The sequence below is a fragment of the Cyprinodon tularosa genome, unplaced genomic scaffold, assembly GCF_016077235.1.
Source record: "Cyprinodon tularosa strain WSP-4 unplaced genomic scaffold, ASM1607723v1 ctg954, whole genome shotgun sequence".
In the NCBI taxonomy this organism is placed as follows: Eukaryota; Metazoa; Chordata; class Actinopteri; order Cyprinodontiformes; family Cyprinodontidae; genus Cyprinodon; species Cyprinodon tularosa.
In genome coordinates, this window is record NW_024039734.1 from 86,283 (window position 1) to 107,603 (window position 21,321).

General features: G+C 42.6%; 1 protein-coding gene across 1 annotated transcript in view; it reads left to right on the forward strand.

The window, feature by feature from the left end:
* Positions 1–21,321, forward strand: part of LOC119776756 (hemicentin-1-like) — a 58,624-nt gene that overhangs the window by 6,047 nt on the left and 31,256 nt on the right. The window contains exons 5-8 of the mRNA XM_038275345.1: positions 2,057–2,323; positions 2,621–2,878; positions 3,357–3,617; positions 10,104–10,179. Of these exons, the coding sequence (XP_038131273.1) occupies positions 2,057–2,323; positions 2,621–2,878; positions 3,357–3,617; positions 10,104–10,179 (862 nt within the window). The remainder of the gene's footprint in view (positions 1–2,056; positions 2,324–2,620; positions 2,879–3,356; positions 3,618–10,103; positions 10,180–21,321) is intronic.

Here is a 21,321-nt window from a genome sequence, read left to right on the forward strand (position 1 = left end):
ATCAGCCAACCAGGACTCAGTATATGCAGAGCTGAGGTGTCGCAGCAGCTGCAGTCCAGCTGGCAGTCATTACATCTGGTTCATGAACGGACAGAAAATTTCTTATCAAAAAGAATCAACGTACACAGACTTAATTAGCGCTACAGACAGAATCTCCTGTGCTTTATGGAGAAATGCGGAACAAAGAGCTCCAGAAGTGTGTGAGTTGACTCCAAGGACAGAAAAACTAATCAACCAAAGTGACTTTTTCTGTTGTAACAACAGGAGGAATTAGTGAATTAAATTCAGACTCTTTGTAAATATTTCTTAGAACAGTCAATCTCTCTGACATCCATAGGATAACATTTTATCCTTAGAAGTATTTTCAATTCATTCTTAGCATAGTACTTTAGGTTTAATAGTAGACATCTTGTCATTGGTAAAAGGAAATAACTCATGCTTATCTTTATAGTCTGTAGCATCTGGGTTAGCAGGATGTGTTTGTATTCTGTTTGAATCTATTTTTGTTCTTTCATATCGTAGTCATTTTCTCTCCGCTTCTCCCTTATGCTACCCTGCATTCGGTGATTAGTTTTACCCGGTTCTGGTTTCCCTCTGTCACCTCTCCAGCACTTCAAAGCTAGTCAGATTCATTTTCATAGACAGATATCTCTTTTCTCAGTAGCCCTCCATGTTTTTCCTCCTGTGCTCTTGTCTCCATTGCTCCGTCTGTCTTCATTGGCCTGCTCCAGCTATTTGTTCCCCAGTTTCTGTCTTCCTTGTTCCTCATTTTTAAAGTTTCTTCAGTTATAAATGAGTTTATAAATGAGCTCTCTTCTATTGTGTCCGATTGCGTTTACTACGTCTCCAATACCTCCTTCACATGGTGAGATAATATTGCTGATCTTTGCCATGATTTTCTCCTTCCCAGATGCCCTAAAGGTAATCTAATGAGACAATCCTAGAGATCTCAAGGACTGTCTTGGCCTCGTATCCTAGCATGTGGTGTTCTTCTAGCTCAAAGATGCAGCCTGTTAAATGTGACAGGAAGTCTATCAAAAAGGATTTGTTAACTAACAACTCACCAGTTTAGCAAGTACAGCATCAGCAGAAATGTTAAAATCTTGCAATGTGAAGCAGGCATATTCAGTGGTGTTATGTTGCTCTAAAAGTAAACTAGTGCAGGACTTGTTTCACCCTGGATCAGGGGTCTTCAATGTTTTCCAGGCCAATGGTCATATTATATAAGGAGTAATGTAACAAAAGTAATTCGGTCCTGGGATTATTAAAGTATTTCTGATTCTGATTCCTGGTGTCAGGATTTGGTTATGGTTAGTTGAGCCAAAAGCAGAGGCAGGGAGGCAGAGGTGAATTTCTTGTGGATTTAACAATGAGTTTACTGAAAACAGGCAGGTAATCTAAATATCCAGATAGGAAACAGAGTTCAATTAAACAGGAAACCAGGAATCCAAAAATCAAAACGTACCAGAAACCAAAGAGACATCAGGGGAATCACTATCAAAGGAGGAAGGCTCAGAGAGAAGGAGTTAGTGCATGTTTGATGAGGACCCAGCTAGGAAGAACTGAACAGAGAAGGTATTTAAGGGAGACTGAGACAAAGAGAGAACTAATGAGCAGATTGGGAACAGGTGTGCATAGAACAGAACAGAAAAGGAGCTAGGGAAAAATGAGAACACAAGAGGGCAGCAGAGGGCAACAAATAAAAACCGAGAAAACTGAATGTGTGCATTGATGACTGAAAGACATCCTCTGCCTCCATTTATCTGTTTACTACAGTGTGTTGAATTTATGTCAACATTTCAATTAATGGAAAAAAATGCAGGGGGAAATATAAAAACTAACTCTACTAACTAAAACTACTCTCTGCTAAAGCAGAGAAACCTCTAAAACCTGCAGGACAGCGGCCCTCGAGGACCGACTTTGGGCATGCCTGCCCTATGCAGTACCTCCGTGGACCCCCTAGGGGTCACGGACCCCCTCTTTAAGACCTCTGCCCTGGATAATAAAGGATTTTCCACAATAATATAACATAGCCTGCTGTTTCCATCTCCTCCAGATGCTCCAGTTTCTCCTTCTCTCTCAGCTGATCCCTCTGCTGACATATTTGAAGGCAGCTCAGTGACTCTGAGGTGCAGCAGTGAAGCTAATCCACCAGCAAACTACACTTGGTACAAGAAGACTCAAACTTCAACCCTTCAACTTCTAAGTCGAGCTTCAGAGCTTCTCCTGAATAAAATCCAATCGCCTGACTCTGGTGAATACTACTGTGAAGCTGAGAACCAGCTGGGGAAAAGATCTAATAACCTAAATGTTGATGTGAAATGTAAGTAATACAGCTGGTTTAACAATCATTTAAATCTGTTAAACCCAGATGGTCTCTCAATCATGACTGGGATTTATTCAAGCTTAAAATCTCTTATCTAGTTTTTAGTTCAGATTCCTTTGGTGTTCGGATTGCAGCTCGTATGAAAACCAGGATTTCATTTAATTATAACTGACTTTCTCTGGTAAAGAAGAGGTTCTAGTACTCTGGGTATTTGTAACAGTCTATATCAAGTAAATGAGACCATCTTCTTGACACATTTTCAGAAATTTCTCTCCTTTTTATGTTTTTTTATAGATGCCCCAAAGCCTTTTGTTGTGTCAACGAGTCACAAGGAAGTCGTGGAACTTAATTCATTGACTCTGACCTGCAGCAGTGATGCTAACCCAGAACCTTCTTACAGTTGGTACAAAGACAACCTAATGATGCCTGTACGACATGGAGGTGTGTTTCACTTCCCAGCTGTTAGGTCTGCGGACAGCGGGACCTACTATTGTAGAGCTGAGAATAAATATGGATGGATCAACTCTTCATCTGTTCACATAAATGTGGAGTGTGAGTACACAATAGCTACTGTGATAAAATGTGTTCCATTCTGTTGACAAAAAAATTAAAGAGAAACCAAACTTGCATTATTAATAAATGTATCCTGATTAAATCTGAGGAAAAAGAAGCAGAAATGTTGAATAAAATCTTAAGGGACTTCTTTAAAAGCGCCCTTGTCATAAAGTTGTTGTACCAAGTGGTATTCAGTTCAATTCATTTAAGTTTATTTATATAGCACAAATTCACAACACATGACACCTCAAGGCACTTTACAGAGCAAATTCATCCAGATCATACAGTCAGATGGATTCAAAGTTTTCTATCTAAGGTAAACTAGCTGATGCTGAATAGCATTGTGTATGCAATCAAGAATTCCAGTTTTTAAAATGCGTCACAAACAGAATAATTGCACATATTTACCAACACTCCTCTAACAAATATGTCTGCATGATTAAAAGTTGAATAAATGTGATTTATTGTCCTGCAGATCCACCAAGGCTCCCCTCTGTCTCTGTGAATCCTCCTGGTGAGATAGTGGTGGGAGGTTCAGTGAATCTGACCTGCAGCAGTGATGCTAACCCAGCAGCTACGTATGCCTGGTACAAAGAGAACACAGCTTTATCAGCAGCAGATGGACCAATGCTGACCATTGTTGACATCAGATATGAACATGGTGGAAATTATTACTGTGAGGCCAGAAACAGCAAGGGGCAGCATAACTCCACCCTACAACATATCATGGTTTCAAGTAAGTTAGTGTTGATGAATTACTATAAATATATTCACTGTAGACAGAAATCAGATTTTTTGCACAAATGTCTTAAACGTGGCTTCTGGTTAAACCAAAGTATTATTTTATCCTTGATCATAAAGATGATACTCTCTAGTGATGATAAATGCATATCTCAATTTAAACTAAGATATGAAACAATACAATATAACATACAATTACTTAAAATTATATTATTGTACCTGGTCAGTTTATTCTGCCATATAGGCTGCATGTTGGGATATTAAATACAGTTTGGCAATGTGTCAAAATGTTTCATGATGCCACATCAACCCATCACTCAACTAAACACAGACTCAAAGGTGCCTGTTAAACCTCTTAAATGTTCCCCTAACCTCAAAAGTACTACTAAAGTTCGTCCATGGTTAACACTCTTATAACTCTGTTACTTAAACCGGAAGTGCACAAGAGAAGAACTGAATAAATAAACTAACCGACACAGGGGACACAGAAGCCTTACCTATTGTGTGGTTTTTCATCTGACAAATAAGAGGTCTGGGGGCCCGATGGACCTGGGATCCCTAACAAGAAGATGGTTAGGCAGTATGCAAACAAGCTGAGGTGAGGAGCCCAGAATGACTGTTTCTGGACAATGACTATTCAGGACAGCTGTCACAGGGCCAGTAATGTCTGGGGGATTGTCAACAGGAAGTGTTAAGTCTGTGAGGACTTCCTCAAGAGGTGACAAGTCTGGGCGGATAGAACTGGGAGGAGCCACATCCATGTCTAGGGGCAAAATGTCTGGGCAGTGGCCTTGGTCTTCTACATTGTCAACTGTTGAGTTGGCTACATCTTAGACAGTGATCGAGTGACTGACTGGACTGGGTGGGATGTCTGCAAATAGACGCCTGGTCAACCCAGCTATCATCCTATGAATGGACATCATTAATGCCAGTCTGCTATGGTCTGGTCATGGTATGGTCATCTGTCTGGGTCATGAATAGGTTTTTTTCTTAAGAAGAAGTGAAATACACGAATTTTAGATACTATTCCTGCAGGAAGGAGAGACAGTTGAACCCCAGACTCAACCATACCGTCTCCCCCTGGCCGTCCTCTGCAGAGCGTTTATTAACAGAACATGACGCATGGTTACAAACAGAGTATTGTTCTGACAGAACAATTGATCAGTTCATGAAGACAGAATGCTCCATAAGAATGACAAGGCAGGATGGTCTCCTGACTGGATCATGAGACAGGAGTGGAGCATCCCCTCGCAAAAATGTTTCATAAGCACACATTCATTTTTTAATCATCACTGAATAAACCTAACATCATCACTGTCTTCTGCCATCATATCAGGACATCAACAACTTCCATGTCTAACAGCATCCCTGTCTGAGTGTACAGATTTATGGTTCTCATCCCTCTCAAAGGGTAAGAAGTTAGCAGAGAGTAACAAATTCTTGTGGGCGACTCTTTCTCTACCAATCAGGGTTCCTTGACGCTGTAAAGGGCCAATCATCGGTTTTTGGGGAATCCCCATAATCCCCGTGATCTTGGGACCCAATGGCTTTTTGCACCTGCTGATTCTCGGGTGGAAGATATGTCTCTCCTAAGTCTTGGCCAGGTTTTGTTATCTAAATGTGGCGTTCATTCTGTCAGATGGTTTTTGAGGTCTGGATTGGATTGTTTGTTCTTTGGCTTGGCTCCAAGCGTTTCCCAGCTGGGGCTGTTAGTCTGGTTATTGTCATTAGAAGCACCTTGTTTGTCAGTTTCATTAGTTATTTGTTGTTTGGATAGGTTGCTGTTTAAACCACTGGTGGGGTTATAGCAGTTTTTTGAGACACAGGCAGGGTTGGCATTGGAAAGGTCCTATCATTTCCATGACCAGCATTTACTTCCACATTGTCTTCCAATCGGTTCATCTTCATTTCCAAGACAGCCAGCCTCTCTGCTGTGTCATTTTGCACTGGCGTGTCTTTCTCTGCTATGTGATCAAAATTTTTTAAAAGTAGTACAACGAGATAATCTTTGAATGAAAAAGAATTTTGTCTAACTTCCTGTCACTTTGGCTAAGAGATAAGAAGGTAAAAAGTAAGAAAAATGTAAGCAAGCGATGAGTGAGGGAGAGATAAGTTTGAGCAGGCAGAGAGATGTGAAAAGAACTACATTTAAGAATAAATCAAAAGCTGAAAAATTTAGCAACCCAAAATATCCTAGGATCCTATATAAAACAGAATATATATTTATTAATTAAATTTTTTTTTATCAATTATTAACCTTTTACACATTGTATTGCACTAAGGGAGAGAACAAAATTGGTAAAATACAAAAAAAGTAGAATGAAGGGCAAAACAGATGTACTTCTGGTTGCACGAGAGCAAAGTGAGCTGACGGTATGGATCATGCTCCTGGTTCGGCTCGATTAATGACACTGATTTTAACAGTAGATTGCATGCTTTGGCTGGTCAACCACTGTACTAGATACACAAAGCTGAACTTGGTTTACGATTGTAGGTTTCAATTCAATTTATTAACATAGCGCCAATTCACAACACCTGTCATCTCAAGGCACTTTACAGAGACAATTAAACCAGATCATACAATTAAACTGATTCAAAGTTTTCTAAGGAAAACCAGTTGATTGCATCGACTCACTGACTTGAAGGCAATCCCTCACACCAAGCATGTTCGTAGCGACAATGGAGAGGAAAAACTCCCTTCTAACAGGAAGAAACCTCCAGCAGAACCAAACTCAATGTGAGCGGCCATCTGCTGAGGCCGACTGGGGTTCAAGGAGACATGTCAGAGGATGAAAGAGAGCGCACCCAGTTAGTCAAAGTCAGAGAAACAGGGCTACAGTGAAAAACAGGCCAAGCTCCAACATCAATAAAACAAAGGTGTTGATGGCAGCAGCATGGCTGATATTCCTTTCCAGGATGGAGTCACGGCCAAACAGATACAGACCAGATGAAGCTACTATGAGAAAAAGCAGGGAGAGCAGAACATTAGAGGTTGAACTAACAAATTCTGCAGAAGGGGGGAATAGAGATGGAATGAAGCAGAAAGATGAAAAGGGGTCCCTATGTCCTCCATAGTCTAGGCCTATAGCAGCATAACTATAGAGATAGCTTATGATAACCTGAGCCACTATATACAACTATAAACATTATCAAGAAGGAAAATTTTAAGCCTACCCTTAAAAGTAAACAGAATGTCTGCATCACGGACAAAACTGATAGCTGTTTCCACAGGAAAGGAGCCAGATCTGCCCCCCATTATACTTTTGATAATTCTTGGAACTACTAGTAAAGCTTTGAATCAAGAACCACCTAAATGTCTTTTAAGCACTTTTCTAACCACCTATTCATGTTTAATACCCTCTAGTTTAAGAATTACTTTAATTATCCCTTTAACAAAATAATATAACCTGCTGGGCTATATCTATTATGAGATTTCTTAAAGCTGAGTTATTAATGTAGCTGACAGCTGATCAGGGGTTCTAGGAGAAAAAGTCGCATGGTTGGGTAAGAGTAACCAAGGAGAACTAGAAACTTGTGACCCAACATTGCTTAACTTCAACTCTCTGCATGGGTAATTATAATCTCTCAAAACTAGTGGGATGACCAGATCTAAAAATTATTTCTTTTACATTTTAGTGCCACATTGTTGGTTAACATTGTGCTCCTCTTATAGGAATTGAAAAATAACTTCGGCAAACTCCACAAAACAGGCTCTAGAATCACCTTTCACTCAAATCACCCAGTTATAAACTGTTCCACAATTTTTATTGTGGCTACATTTTCCTTTCTTTAAATGCCGTTCCATTATATTTTGTATTAAAATCCTTTACCTGTTCTGTTTAAGACCATAACAAACACTGGCTCAGTTCTGTGTTAAAGACTTTTTTATATTTACCGGTAGGTGTTAGGTTAAAAAATGTAGGTTCGTAAAAGAGGAACTGAGTTCACACAGAAAGGGATTTTCAACAGCTTCTGCAGAAGGAGAAAGAGCTACACCCAACTCACTAACCCTCTCTCCCAGACCTCCTCTGCAGAGCCTTTTTATTAACAGATCATAACACATGTGGTGGGTAAAAAACAGTATTCTTCTGACAGGAAAATTGATCAGGTCATAAGACAGAATGCTCCAAACTGCAAAAAATATAAATCTCAATAAGTTATTTTTTCTTAAAATAAGTGTGTTTTTCCTTGATTTGAGGAGATAAGTAAGACACTTTGCCAATGGAACAAGACAATTTCCTTTTAAAATAAGAAAAAACTATTTTATCGTCTTATTTCAAGTAAATATTATCTAACTATCTTATTTTAAGAGTGAAAATACTCATTCCATTGGCAAATCATCTTATTTACCTGCTCAAATTAAGGCTAAATATACTTAATTTAAGCCATTTTTTACTTATTTCTGGATTGTTTTTGCAGTGCACTGACTGAATCACAAGACAGAGTGAAGCATCTCGTTTCTTCAATGTTTCATATGCACACACATTAATTTTATAATCATCATTAAATAAACCTAACATTAGGTTAATGTCTAAATATTTTTATCGAACCTTTTTTATTTGATACAGTGAAATGCATGACTTTTTTGTTATTTGTGGGACAGGGGGACAGAAGTGAAAAATGCGGCACAGTCTGGCTCAAATTGAGACATTTAGTTTCCACTCTTGTACCTGAACATAGGGTACAGTCAATCATGGTGACATCATCTCTTTTTCCTAATTTTGAAGCCAGTTTATATAACTTCATAGCATAGTGATTCCTTAAGTTTCCTTAAATAAAACTATTTCAAAACAAGCAGTGAAGCAAAGTGGATTAAAAGTAAATACATTTTCATTCTTCTGTATGAAAGCAGAAATTCAAGGCTAAATTGTAGACTATAGGTGCCTACATAACTTTCTTAAAATACTTCTATAAAATTTAGACAAAAAATGACAAACAACAAAATTATGAAAATAGAGATTTTTGGTGGAATGCAATATATATTTTTCTTCTTTGATTCATGTGAATCTGACAGGGATACAAAGATAAGAAACTTATAATCTAAGGTATTGCTTTTTCTTCCATTACAAAGTGGTTGAAGCCTTTTAATTTGTATGTTTCTTTAATTGTGTTTTATTAATAAACCTTGTTTGATTTTCTTTCCTGTGTGGCTCTTTTCTGTCAACCAGCATGTAATTCTTCAGCGTTTCTCTATTTCTGTGACTATTTTAGGGATTTAGTTTATGTTTGTTTTATGTCTTCTATATCAGGTTCATCTACATCTGCTATTGCTGGATCCATCACCTTTTTACTTCTGGTCAGTTTGTTTGTGTCTGCCTTTATCATTTTTAGGTAAGTAACTAATTTTTACTTCTTTGAAGCTGCTTAAAATCTTTGTAAGATATAATGTAATTCTTTGTTTTGCTTATTTCTTTTTCTCTTTCTTATAATTATAGGAAAAAAATGGCATCGAGGCCAGCCTCTGAGATCAGACAGAGCCCGAGACATAATGGGACAAAGGGCTATGGTGTTAGTACGCTCTTTCCTCATCATAGATCAATCCTCAGTTAGTTTATCAGATAGTGAGAGGCTCTGGTTCTTTCTGGAAGTTATGGGGTTTGAATTAATATTCAATTCAATTCAGTTTCTTTCTATAGCGCCAATTCACAACACATGTCATCTCAAGGCACTTTATAGTTCACCAGATCATCCAGTCAGATTGATTCAGTTTTCTGTCTAAGGAAAACCAGTTGATTGCATCGACTCATTTTCTCGAATGCAATCCCTCACACTAAGCATGCTTGTAGCGACAGTGGAGAGGAATAACTCCCTTTTAACATGAAGAAACCTCCAGCAGAACCAGGCTCAGTGTGAGCGGCCATCTGCTGAGGCTGACTGGGGTTCAAGGAGACAGAAGCAGAGATACAAAAGCAACTTCAAAAGGCGGCAATGTCAAATGGTAAATGGCATGTACTTATATAGCGCCTTTATTCAAGTTAGGAGACTTGACCAAAGCGCTTTACACTACATTCATTCACCCATTCACACACACACTCACACACTGATGGTGGCAAGCAATGTCAGAGGATGAAGAGAGCACATCCAGGCAGAGAAACAGGACTACACTGAAAAAACAGGCCAATTTCCAACACCTGTAAACAAAGGTGTTGATGGCAGCAGCACAGCTGATATTTCTCTCCAGGATGGAGTCACAGCTAAACAGGAACAGACGAGGCAAAGCTGCTATGAGAAAAAGCAGAGAGAGCAGAACATAGAGATTCAACTAACAATATCAAATCTTGAAATGTCTTCATAACATAATCAGCATTACTTTGCTCTTATTATTGCTGTATCTGTACTATTCAGCAAAATCCTGGCCGAAAGCGGGAGACTCCACCAACTGCTGATCTTGGAAATTCTACAGATCAAGATGACCTTTGCTATGCTAGTGTGCATTTCTCTAAGAAACAAGAGGAACCTGTCTATTCGAACTTTATTCCAGCTGAACCCAAAACACCTAAACATAAGGAGGAGGAGGAAGTGGAGTATTCAGTGGTCATGGTCAAGAAGACCCCTAGGTGAGTTCAGAATGGCTTTTATTCTTCTACTTGATTCAGTTTCAGTGATTTCAGCTTTTAAGATGTTAATGATAGCGTTTTATCTTTAAAAATCATCTTTGTTCCTTCACAGCCCAGGAAATCATGATGCCTCTGAGGAAGCATGTGCTCTGTACAGCACAGTCAACAAAGTGGACAGATTATAAACAACACTCCGCCTGGAAAACCTGTTCTATGGTTCATCAGCTTGTAGCTTTGTTTATTTTAGCTGCTCAGAAAGGAAACATAAATGTAATTGTTTAATTAATTTATATGATTGTTTCAGCCACAGTTAACTCAGCTAGAAACCACTGATCAGGCCCCTAATCTGGATGTTGCGATGGATTCAGACCTGAACCTTTAGAGGCACATAAAGATGAAAACTCCAAGAGACTAAAGAGGAGGCCTTAACAGTCACCTGGATCAAAGAATACCTGAGAAACGGACCAAAGTTTGTGAGACTGAAAGTTCAAATGTATATTCAGGTAGTCAGCAACATACTGTAGGTGCACCACAGGGGACAGTACTCTCAATGTTAAGGTCTGGTTATTCTCTCGCAGCAGTGTGTGTCGCACTGAGCTTGTCGCAGATATTTTTGATTTATGCCCAGTATTGAAGCGTGCTCTGCGCTATGTTATTCCACGCCACAATGCAAGAGGGACAATAAAGAACTAGATGTGGGTCTAGATTCGGAAGAGAGGGTGAGGCAGTGGGGGCAAGTTTGTGCAACAATGGAGAGACAGAAGGGTGAAAAGGAGCGGGGATCCAGGTGGAAAAAGGGTCAGAGCGTTCTCACGCACCTCGCTCTTCTAGCTGGTCCAACTTCAAGAGTCGCTTTCCAGAATGGCGGTCATACAAACAAAACAAGGCTGGTAGGGTACCAAACAGGAGATATGCATAGTGCAGAGCGGCCTTCTGTCTGCTGTCTCCTACAATTTTGGAGAGGTGCAGCAGAGTGTCTGCGGAAGGGGCGGGGGCACATTTGCTTTCAATGCGACACACACACAAACGTTTCTGAGTATAAATCAGCCTTTATTTTTTACGCTACACGTCTGACTTCTAGCACAAGAGACCAGTTATTTGCATAAATATTTGTGTGACTCTGCAGTTGTCGGGTTAATCTAAGTTTAACAAAAGCTGAGTACAGGGAGCTGGTGAAAAGCTCTGTGGTGTGATGTAGAAAAATTAATCTGATCCTAAAGTTGAACAAAAAGATGGGAACAATTTAAAAGCTACAATCATCATAGAGAAATAAGTGCAGCTGTTAGATGAGTATAAATACCTTTGTGTTCAGTTGGACAACACACTGAACAGAAAATGTAACTGTGAACCTTTCTGCACTTACATTGAAGAAACAAAAACTACACTCAGGACGCAGCACAAGAGAGCCATTACCTATGGGCAACTTTCAGCTGCACGCATACAACCCTAGAAGACAGGACGCACTTTTGATGATCAACATTTTCAGATTTTGGACAAAGAAGACAGATGGTTTTAAAGAGGAATGAAGGAAATTATGTTTGTTAATAGCAAAAAAGCTCCATCATTGAACAGAGGGGAAGATTCAAGGATATACAGTTCAGCCCTGAAAGTCATTCAAAAGAAGCACACTCACCATGATTCAAATGGCAAAAAAGAAAATCAATACACAACTAGACTTAGACAAACTTTATTGTAATTTTGTATACACAGAGTGTTTAAAGAAAAGACTCAAACACCACATGAGAATGACAGGTGGATCTTTTATTTGCACGTGACTTGAAATGTGCTTTGGAGGATTGGCCTAGATGGTGCTTAAAAGCTTGGTGCTCCAATAACAGACTACTCTAGTGCAGGGGTCAGCAACCGTAGCTCCATGAGCCACATGCAGCTCTGTAACGCTCCCCTTGCGGCTCCTTGGAGATTTTTTAAAAATGTATGAAAATGGAAAGAGATGGGTTTTTTTGTTTTGTTTTATTATGGTGTGCAGGAGGTCAAACACAAACATTCATTATGTTTACCAATGCTGTAAAAATGTGTATATTTAATACATTTAAACAATAAATGTGAATATTTCTGTTAACCAAGATTTGCGTCATAGCCTGCACAGGTTTCAGCGCAGTAAGGTGCCACCCACAAAACATTTAGATCCCAGTACAACAAACTGTAACCTGAATGCCGTTTATGTACTTTCTGAATAATTCAAACCTTTCCCTCATTGTTTTTTGGGGAAAAACAAAGAGCTCTGATGGACCAGATACAATCTGACCCCCCACCACCCTATTATAAGAATAATAGTCTTTATTTTTGTCATGATTTTATCAAGATCTCAGACCCACATGCAGATTAACCAGTCCAGAGAGACAAGGATTAAAAAGTTTAACAGGTTTATTGATAAGTTTGGTGGAGATTCCAGTGTTGCTCTGAACGTCTCCAGAGATTAGGTTGACTCTTAGGCTACGTTCACACTGCAGCCTGAAGTGACCCAATTCCGATTTTTTTGCCCATATGTGACCTGGATCTGATCTTTTTATGACAGTCTGAACGACACAGATCGGATTTTTTCAAATGCGACCCAGGCCACTTGGATATGTGGTCCTGAATCCGATACGTATCTGATCTTTTCAAATGCGACCTGTGTCTGTACGGCCAGGTCGCATTCATCCGACCTACACGTCATTGATACTTGACAAATGTTACTAAACGTTACTAATCTGCGTCCTACTAAGCGGAGGTGGGAAAAACTAACAACCATGGCGGAAGATAACACAGAGAGCAGTCAATAGAGAGCTCAGTGAGAGCTCTGTATGGACGTTGCTATTACTGCCCCACAAAACGCCATTGCAAGAAATCTGGCTCTCTTTCGTTTTGATCTTCTTAAAAAGATTTCGTTCGTAATGTGCCTGCTCCTGTTGGAGAAGAACTTAAAGAACGCAATATACGCTGCGGTATTACGAGTCATGTTTACTTCCGCAAACACTGAGGACGCTTGCTACATGTGACGTCATCGCGTCCTCGAGTGCGCATGCGGGACACTTCGGTTGAACGCTTTCAGTTCACACAGTAGATCACATACAAGTCGCATATACTTGGAAGTGTGAACGGACATGCAAAAAAATCCGATTTCACAAAAAAAAAATCGGAATTGAGCATTAAGGCCTGCAGTGTGAACGTAGCCTTAGACTCCCGTAGGTGAGGAATGTGTTCCGGTGTTTCTCTCATACGGTGGAGGGCAGAACAGGGTTACCCAGAATGCGGTTGCTAGTAGATGAACGGAGAGCGACTGACTGCCACTCAGATTTCCTGCGGTAATTGAATGGTCTGTTGTGCAGATGAATCCCTTGCTCAGTGTGAAGCTCAAATGTTTCCTCTGGGAAAAGTGGATCCAAACCTCAGGTTTGTTTCATCAGCTCAGTTTAAAGCTCAGTTGATCCTTCCAGGGAAAGAAGGTCCGAAAAATCCAGTTTGCCGGATGATTTCCTGCCGAGAGGCAAAGACAAAAAAAAATGTTAAGACTCAGGTGGACAAAAACTCAGTTTGACTCAGCAAAACTCAGCTTGGCTAGAGTACCCCAAACTGGCAAACACTCTGGCGTCGAAGTAGTGGCAGTCAGCAGCTAAAGAACACTCTGTTAACGAGGTAACCCCTTGCAGGTGTGTGAGGAGGAGAATCAGAGCCAGGCGCCGCCTGGTGGAGGAAGGAAGACAAACACACAAAAACACAGACCACACAGACAGGAGTCCTAACAATTTTCACAAATTTTTCCAAAACAAATAAACAATGCCATTAAGATGAAGCAACATGAGTACAATATTTATAAAAAGTGAATGCATGACCTCTTTAGAACATTCCTTGTAAAAGTGGAATCCATTTCCTCAACCTACCCTAAAACCTTCCCGATTTTTAATAACCTCCATGTGATCTCTCAAACAAACACCCAAATATTTTCAACAATTGAAAACATCTTTAATTTATCAGGTAATTTAAGTCCCCCGTTTGGCTACTTACTAACAAAGCTTTACTCTTACTCCAATTAACTTTAGATGAAGAAATTCGACTTAACAATTTAATAACTTCTGTTAATGTAAGAACATTGTATTATTCTTTCAAAAGCAACAATAATTTCAGTAGATGCAAAGAGTTGAAAAGGTAAATTAATTCCATTTAGTTTTATGCCTTGTAATTATTTCTAATTGACATAATAAAGTTCTTAAAATACTTAAAGAATACAACATTCCTGACATTGCACAACCTTGGCAGGTACCTCTTTACAAATAAAAGAAGCGCTTAAATCATAAGTGATCATCAACACACTTTCAAAGTCACCAAAGAGGGTTTTAATCATGAAAATTAAACCTGAGAAAAGAGAAAAGCCTTCGAAGTTTTCCAATGACATCGGTGCTCCACCCGATCAAAGCCTTTTTCCTGTTCAAGAGAAATCAGACCAGAAGGTATGTTCAGTGTATTAGAGATGTCAAAATAATCTTTAATTAGTGACATATTATCGGTTCTGGCAAGCCACAAAATAGCCCTCCAAATGGTCTGCCTGATGTGTCAGTTTGTAGGACTGCTGCTTAGCAGCAGGAAGTGTTGGGAGCTGGAGAAATCCCATCTTTCTCCAGCAGAGTCCGCCGTGGATCCTCTGAGGGAGCTCCCTGCACAGCTGCAGCTCGTCAAGATCATCAGAGGATCCACTACTTAAGCTGTCTTCAGACCTTGCCTCAACGTCGCAGTGTTGTTCCAGTTGGTCAGCGCTAAAGCCTAGATCCTCTGAGTATCTCCATGACTTTGAATCCAGTCTGGATTCTAACTATTATCTCTGTCTTCCAGGAAACCTGTGCCTCCTCTGAGAAAGCTCTGGAAGAGCTAACCTGCCGAGCCGACCCTCTGAGCCAAACCCTGAAGATCCCTCTGAGAAACCTCAAACAGCTCAGGACTGAGCTGGGACATCCAAGCCAAGGTCTGTTCTAACAAGACGTGAGACGCTGAAGCAGCTAACGGACTCTGCTGATGAACCCTTCTCCAGAACCAACAGTGACTCTCCCAAAGTTAACCTCAAGAACCCTCAAGGTACAATCAGTGAACTTCTGGAAGTAAAACCCTGCCAGCAAACCGCTAACTGTGCTGTCTCTCACGCAGACTCCGGTGAACCAGTATCCAGGCCCCGAACCAGAATCAGTACATTCTGTGTGTTTGTGCTTTAATAAACTGTTGAACTCTTCATCCTTGTGTCCGTCAGTGGTGTTCTGCATAACTGGGTCGCCTTCAGTGAACCCATCATGACAGAACACTGCGGCCAAACTCAAGGCCCAGCAGATCACCTCACCCGTCGACTGGAGGAGCAGGATGCCCAAATTCAGGGACAAACCCAAACGCTCCGTGAGTTATATCGTCTAGTTGGCACTCATAACCAAATGCTACAGAGCTGTGCTAATTTCCTGAACAGCGCTAATGCTCCACCACAACCATTTCCGGGTCCAGTTCCTCCTCCGAGGTCACCGGCGGTGACGTCATCAGAGTTCCGTCCTAGTCTCCCAGAAAGATTCTCTGGTAACATGAAGGATTGCAAAGGATTTTTATTTCAATGTCGGTTGATTTTCCAGAACTCCCCTGGCTGTTTTTCCTCGGATCACAAGAAGATAACTTTCATTCTCTCTCAGTTAACAGGAAGAGCCTTGGAATGGGCTCAGGCAAGATTTGCCGCTGACGATAGTTTAAATTGCTACTACTCTGATTTCATTTCTGAATTTACCCAGGTCTTCAACCAGGAAACTGACCAAACTATTGATTCTAGAGCTCTTTTCAACCTTAAACAGGGAGACTCTTCGGTGGCTGAATTTTCTATTAACTTCCGGGTTAAAGCGGCATCTTCCGGATGGAACCAAACTGCCTTGAAAGGAGCCTTTTTCATGGCATTAAACGAGCACATTAAAGATGAACTCGCAACCCTCGACGAACCTGCTACCCTCGAAGATTTAATTCGCCTCTCCATCAGATTAGATAATAGAATTTGAGCCAGAAACAGTTCTAAGAAGCAGGGTACAATTTCTTCTGCCTCTCATAACGTGACTGTTTGTTCTCCCTCTACAGAGCAGTTGCCCATTCAGAGGTCTAAGCCCCAGTCTCTACCGTTGCCTGTTCAGGCCTCACATTCGGGCGAAAGGGATGTCGAACCCATGCAGGTGGGACACACAAGGCTCACTCCAGAGGAGAGACAAAGGCGTTTTCTAAGCAAACTATGTATCTACTGTGGTGAGAGTGGACACTTCATCGCTTCCTGCCCGGCAAAATCAAAAGCCGGGGCCCGCCAGAGGATCTGAGGAGTCTGGCGGGCCAAATAAACACAAAGAAATCTCCTCGACTGTTACTGCCTGCCACGCTTTTCTGTGCTAATCAAAGCCTCTCTTTTTCTGCTTTCATCGACTCAGGCTGTGAACGTAACCTAATCGACTCTAACCTCGTCCAGCAACTCCAGATTAAAACCATTCCCCTTTCTCAGCCTCTCAGTGTATCCGCCATAGACGGAAAAAGACTCCATCGAGTTACCCACCAAACTCAGCCCCTCGAGCTACTTCTGTCAGGTAACCACCGAGAGACAATAACATTTTTTGTTTTTCCCTCTGCATGTTCCCCGCTGGTGCTCGGGTTCGAATGGTTGGAGAAGCATAATCCTCACATAAACTGGACTGAACGTCATCTGGAATCATGGTCCACTTCATGACACGAAACATGCCTTCGTTCTGCTGCCCCCTTGGTGGGGTCTCCTAGAGGTGGGGGGGAGATGGACTCTCCTGACCTTTCTTCAGTTCCCCCTGAGTACCATGACTTAGCCCCTGTCTTCAGTAAGGTCAGTGCGACGTCCCTACCTCCACACAGACCATACGATTGCGCCATTGAACTTTTACCTGGTGCTCCTCTTCCTAGCAGCAAATTGTATAACATTTCCAAGCCCGAAAGAGAAACGATGGAAAAATAAATCAATGAATCATTAGCTGCTGGAATAATTCGCCCATCATCCTCTCCATTGGGCGCCGGGTTCTTCTTCGTGGGTAAGAAGGATGGTTCCCTGAGACCTTGTATTGACTATCGAGGTTTGAACCAGATTACAATTAAAAACAAATACCCACTGCCTCTTCTCGCCTCTGCTTTTGAACCTGTACAGGGTGCAACAGTGTTTTCTAAGTTGGATTTAAGAAACGCTTATCATCTCCTTAGGATCCGTGAGGGCGATGAATGGAAAACTGCCTTCAAAACACCCTTGGGCCAATTCGAATACCTTGTAATGCCCTTTGGTCTAACTAACGCCCCAGCCTGCTTCCAGGCCCTAGTAAATGATGTTCTCAGAGACTTTCTCAACGTGTTTGTTTTCGTGTACATTGATGACATTCTCATTTACTCCAAGGACCTCGATGAACACAAGAAACATGTCCGTCTTGTCTTACAGAGACTACTGGAGAATAAGCTGTTCGTGAAAGCCGAGAAGTGCGAATTTCATCAATCTTCAGTCACCTTTTTGGGGTTTGTGCTCGAGGGCGGCCAGGTAAAACCTTCAGAGGACAAGATCAAAGCAGTCTTAGACTGGCCAGTTCCAGAGAACCGCAAACAATTACAGAGGTTTCTAGGGTTCGCTAACTTCTATCGTCGGTTTATTAGAAACTACAGCCAGACCGCCCTTCCATTAACCTCCCTGACTTCTGTTAAACGCACTTTTCAGTGGACTCCCGAGGCTCAAGCAGCATTTGAGAAACTAAAATCCTTGTTTTCCAGAGCTCCTGTCCTCATGCAACCTGATCCTGCTAAACAGATTATCCTAGAGGTGGACGCTTCAGATTCTGGTGTTGGAGCTGTCCTGTCCCAGAGGCTCGATTCAGACCAAAAGATACACCCTTGTGCTTTCTTCTCCCGTAGACTTTCTTCCGCTGAACAAAATTATGATGTGGGTGACCGAGAGCTCCTGGCTATCAAACTGGCGTTGGAAGAATGGAGGCACTGGCTGGAGGGAGCTGAGCACCCGATTCTTGTATGGACAGACCACAAGAACCTGGCTTACATCCAGTCCACCAAACAGGCTAATCCTCGCCAATCCAGGTGGTCAATCTTCTTTTCTCGGTTCAACCTAATTATCTCCTACAGACCCGGATCCAAGAACGTGAAGCCCGATTCTCTCTCTCGTCTCTACTCCGTCGATCATCCCGAGACACCTGAACCTGTCCTTCCAGCTTCATGTACAGTGGGAGTGGTCAACTGGGAGATAACTGACCTCATCAACTCAGCCCTGGCCACTGAACCCGATCCAGGTAACGGTCCATCTAACCGTACATATGTTCCATCTTCTGTCAGGTCCCGTCTTATCCAGTGGATGCATGCCGCCAAATTCTCTGCTCATCCTGGAGTCAGTAGAACAGTAGCTCTCATCTCCAGACGCTTCTGGTGGCCCTCTCTCCACAAGGACGTAAAGGAGTATGTGTTGGCTTGCCCCACATGTGCCCGTAACAAAGCCTCACACCAACCTCCTTCTGGCCTGCTTCAACCACTTCCTGTTCCCTCGCGTCCCTGGTCCCATATCGCCATTGATTTTGTCACCGGTCTCCCTGTCTCTCGAGGTATGTCCACTATACTCACCATTGTTGACCGCTTCTCGAAGTCCTGCCACCTTGTTCCCCTCAGAAAGCTTCCCACGGCCTTCCAGACAGCTCAGCTCAGCTCCTCATTAAACATGTTTTCCGGCTTCACGGCATCCCCCAAGAGATCCTCTCGGACAGAGGTCCTCAATTCATCTCCCAGGTATGGAAGGCATTCTGCTCTGCGCTCGGCTGCAAACCCTCTCTCACCTCAGGTTACCACCCCCAATCGAATGGTCAGACCGAGCGCATGAACCAACAGTTGGAATCCACCCTTCGCTGCCTCCCATCGAACAACCCCGTGGATTGGAGCCAATTTCTCCCATGGATTGAATATGCCCATAACTCCCTCAGATCTGCATCCACTGGACAATCCCCATTCCAGGTCAGTCTCGGGTATCAACCACCTCTTTTTCCCGCAGATGAGAGAGAGATATCGGTGCTGTCCGTCAATCAACACATCCGCCGTTGCCAGAGGATTTGGAGGGAGACCATCGCCACACTCAACCAGTCATCAGTGTCTGTTAAACGCTTCGCTGATGCCAGGAGACGTCCCGCCCCCGAGTACTCTGAGGGCCAGGAGGTTTGGCTCTCCACTCGAGACATCCCCTCAAGGGGATGTCTCGAAAACTCTCCCCAAGATTCATCGGACCCTATAGGATCACTCGAGTCATCAACCCCTCAGCTGTTCGTCTCCAACTACCTCAGTCCCTCCGAATCCACCCTACATTCCACGTGTCCCAGATCAAGCCTGTTTCTTCGAGCCCTTTGTGCCCACCGTTCAACTCCCCACCACCCGCCCTGGAGGTCGATGGCCATCCGGCCTTCACAGTGCGCCGCATTGTGGACTCCCGCCGACGAGGTCGCGGATGGCAGTACCTCGTCGACTGGGAGGGCTACGGACCGGAGGATCGCCAGTGGGTCCCAGGCTCGTATATCCTCGATCCTGCACTCATCGAGGAGTACAAGCGTTCCCGCCCATCTACCTCTTCCGGACCGCCAAGGGGCGGTCGTTGAGGGGGGGGTACTGTTGGGAGCTGGAGAAATCCCATCTTTCTCCAGCAGAGTCCGCCGTGGATCCTCTGAGGGAGCTCCCTGCACAGCTGCAGCTCGTCAAGATCATCAGAGGATCCACTACTTAAGCTGTCTTCAGACCTTGCCTCAACGCCGCAGTGTTGTTCCAGTTGGTCAGCGCTAAAGCCTAGATCCTCTGAGTATCTCCATGACTTTGAATCCAGTCTGGATTCTAACTATTATCTCTGTCTTCCAGGAAACCTGTGCTTCCTCTGAGAAAGCTCTGGAAGAGCTAACCTGCCGAGCCGACCCTCTGAGCCAAACCCTGAAGATCCCTCTGAGAAACCTCAAGCAGCTCAGGACTGAGCTGGGACTTCCAAGCCAAGGTCTGTTCTAACAAGACGTGAGGCGCTGAAGCAGCTAACGGACTCTGCTGATGAACCCTTCTCCAGAACCAACAGTGACTCTCCCAAAGTTAACCTCAAGAACCCTCAAGGTACAATCAGTGAACTTCTGGAAGTAAAACCCTGCCAGCAAACCGCTAACTGTGCTGTCTCTCACGCAGACTCCGGTGAACCAGTATCCAGGCCCCGAACCAGAATCAGTACATTCTGTGTGTTTGTGCTTTAATAAACTGTTGAACTCTTCATCCTTGTGTCCGTCAGTGGTGTTCTGCATAACTGGGTCGCCTTCAGTGAACCCATCATGACAGGAAGATCCTGGGTTAAATTCCCAAGTTATTGCTGTTGCTGTTTTGTATTGTAGAGTCTGGTCTTACATCTTCATCTTACATGCATGAAGGGTGGCCACATTCTAGAGCTTTTTAAAAACTGCTGGACACATGAATACCTTACCTTCAGACAAGGTTCAAACTTCATTAGACTTTAGGATTCCTTACAACCATCAGACAGACCAGCACAATAATCTAAGTGCTGCGTTATCTGTCACTAGGGGTGTAAATCACACCCATCATGGCGATTAGATTCAGTATCGATTTTCTGACCCAACGATTCAATTATTTTCGATACTCAAGAATACACGACCATACGATTAGATTAATTGGTTCATTTTTTTTTTTACACCTTACAGGCTAGACAATGTTTCAAATTTGAAATACCGTAAATTCTCTAATATTGGCCTGTATTCCATTAGCGGCCGGGACTCTAACATTGGCCGGTCTCGCTGTCAGAGGAGGTAAATAATGGCCAGTCTCTAATACAGGCCGGGGCTATAAACGTTTTTTCTGGGCATACCTCAACATTATACTTGTGGTAGTAACATACAAGTACCACAGCCCTGCGCTGCTGGACGACAGACCCTGACTGCTGCCCGTCTGCGCGAGGAAGAGAACAGACACGCAGCAGAACATGAGGAGGAGCGCGAGTGATGAGGAGATTAAAGGGAGAGATGAAGAGGAGGAGGAAACTGAGGAGGAGGATTAAACAGAATTGGAGGATTTTTTTTTTCTTTTTTACTTCAAACCAAGCGAGACATGGTAACTGTACTTTTT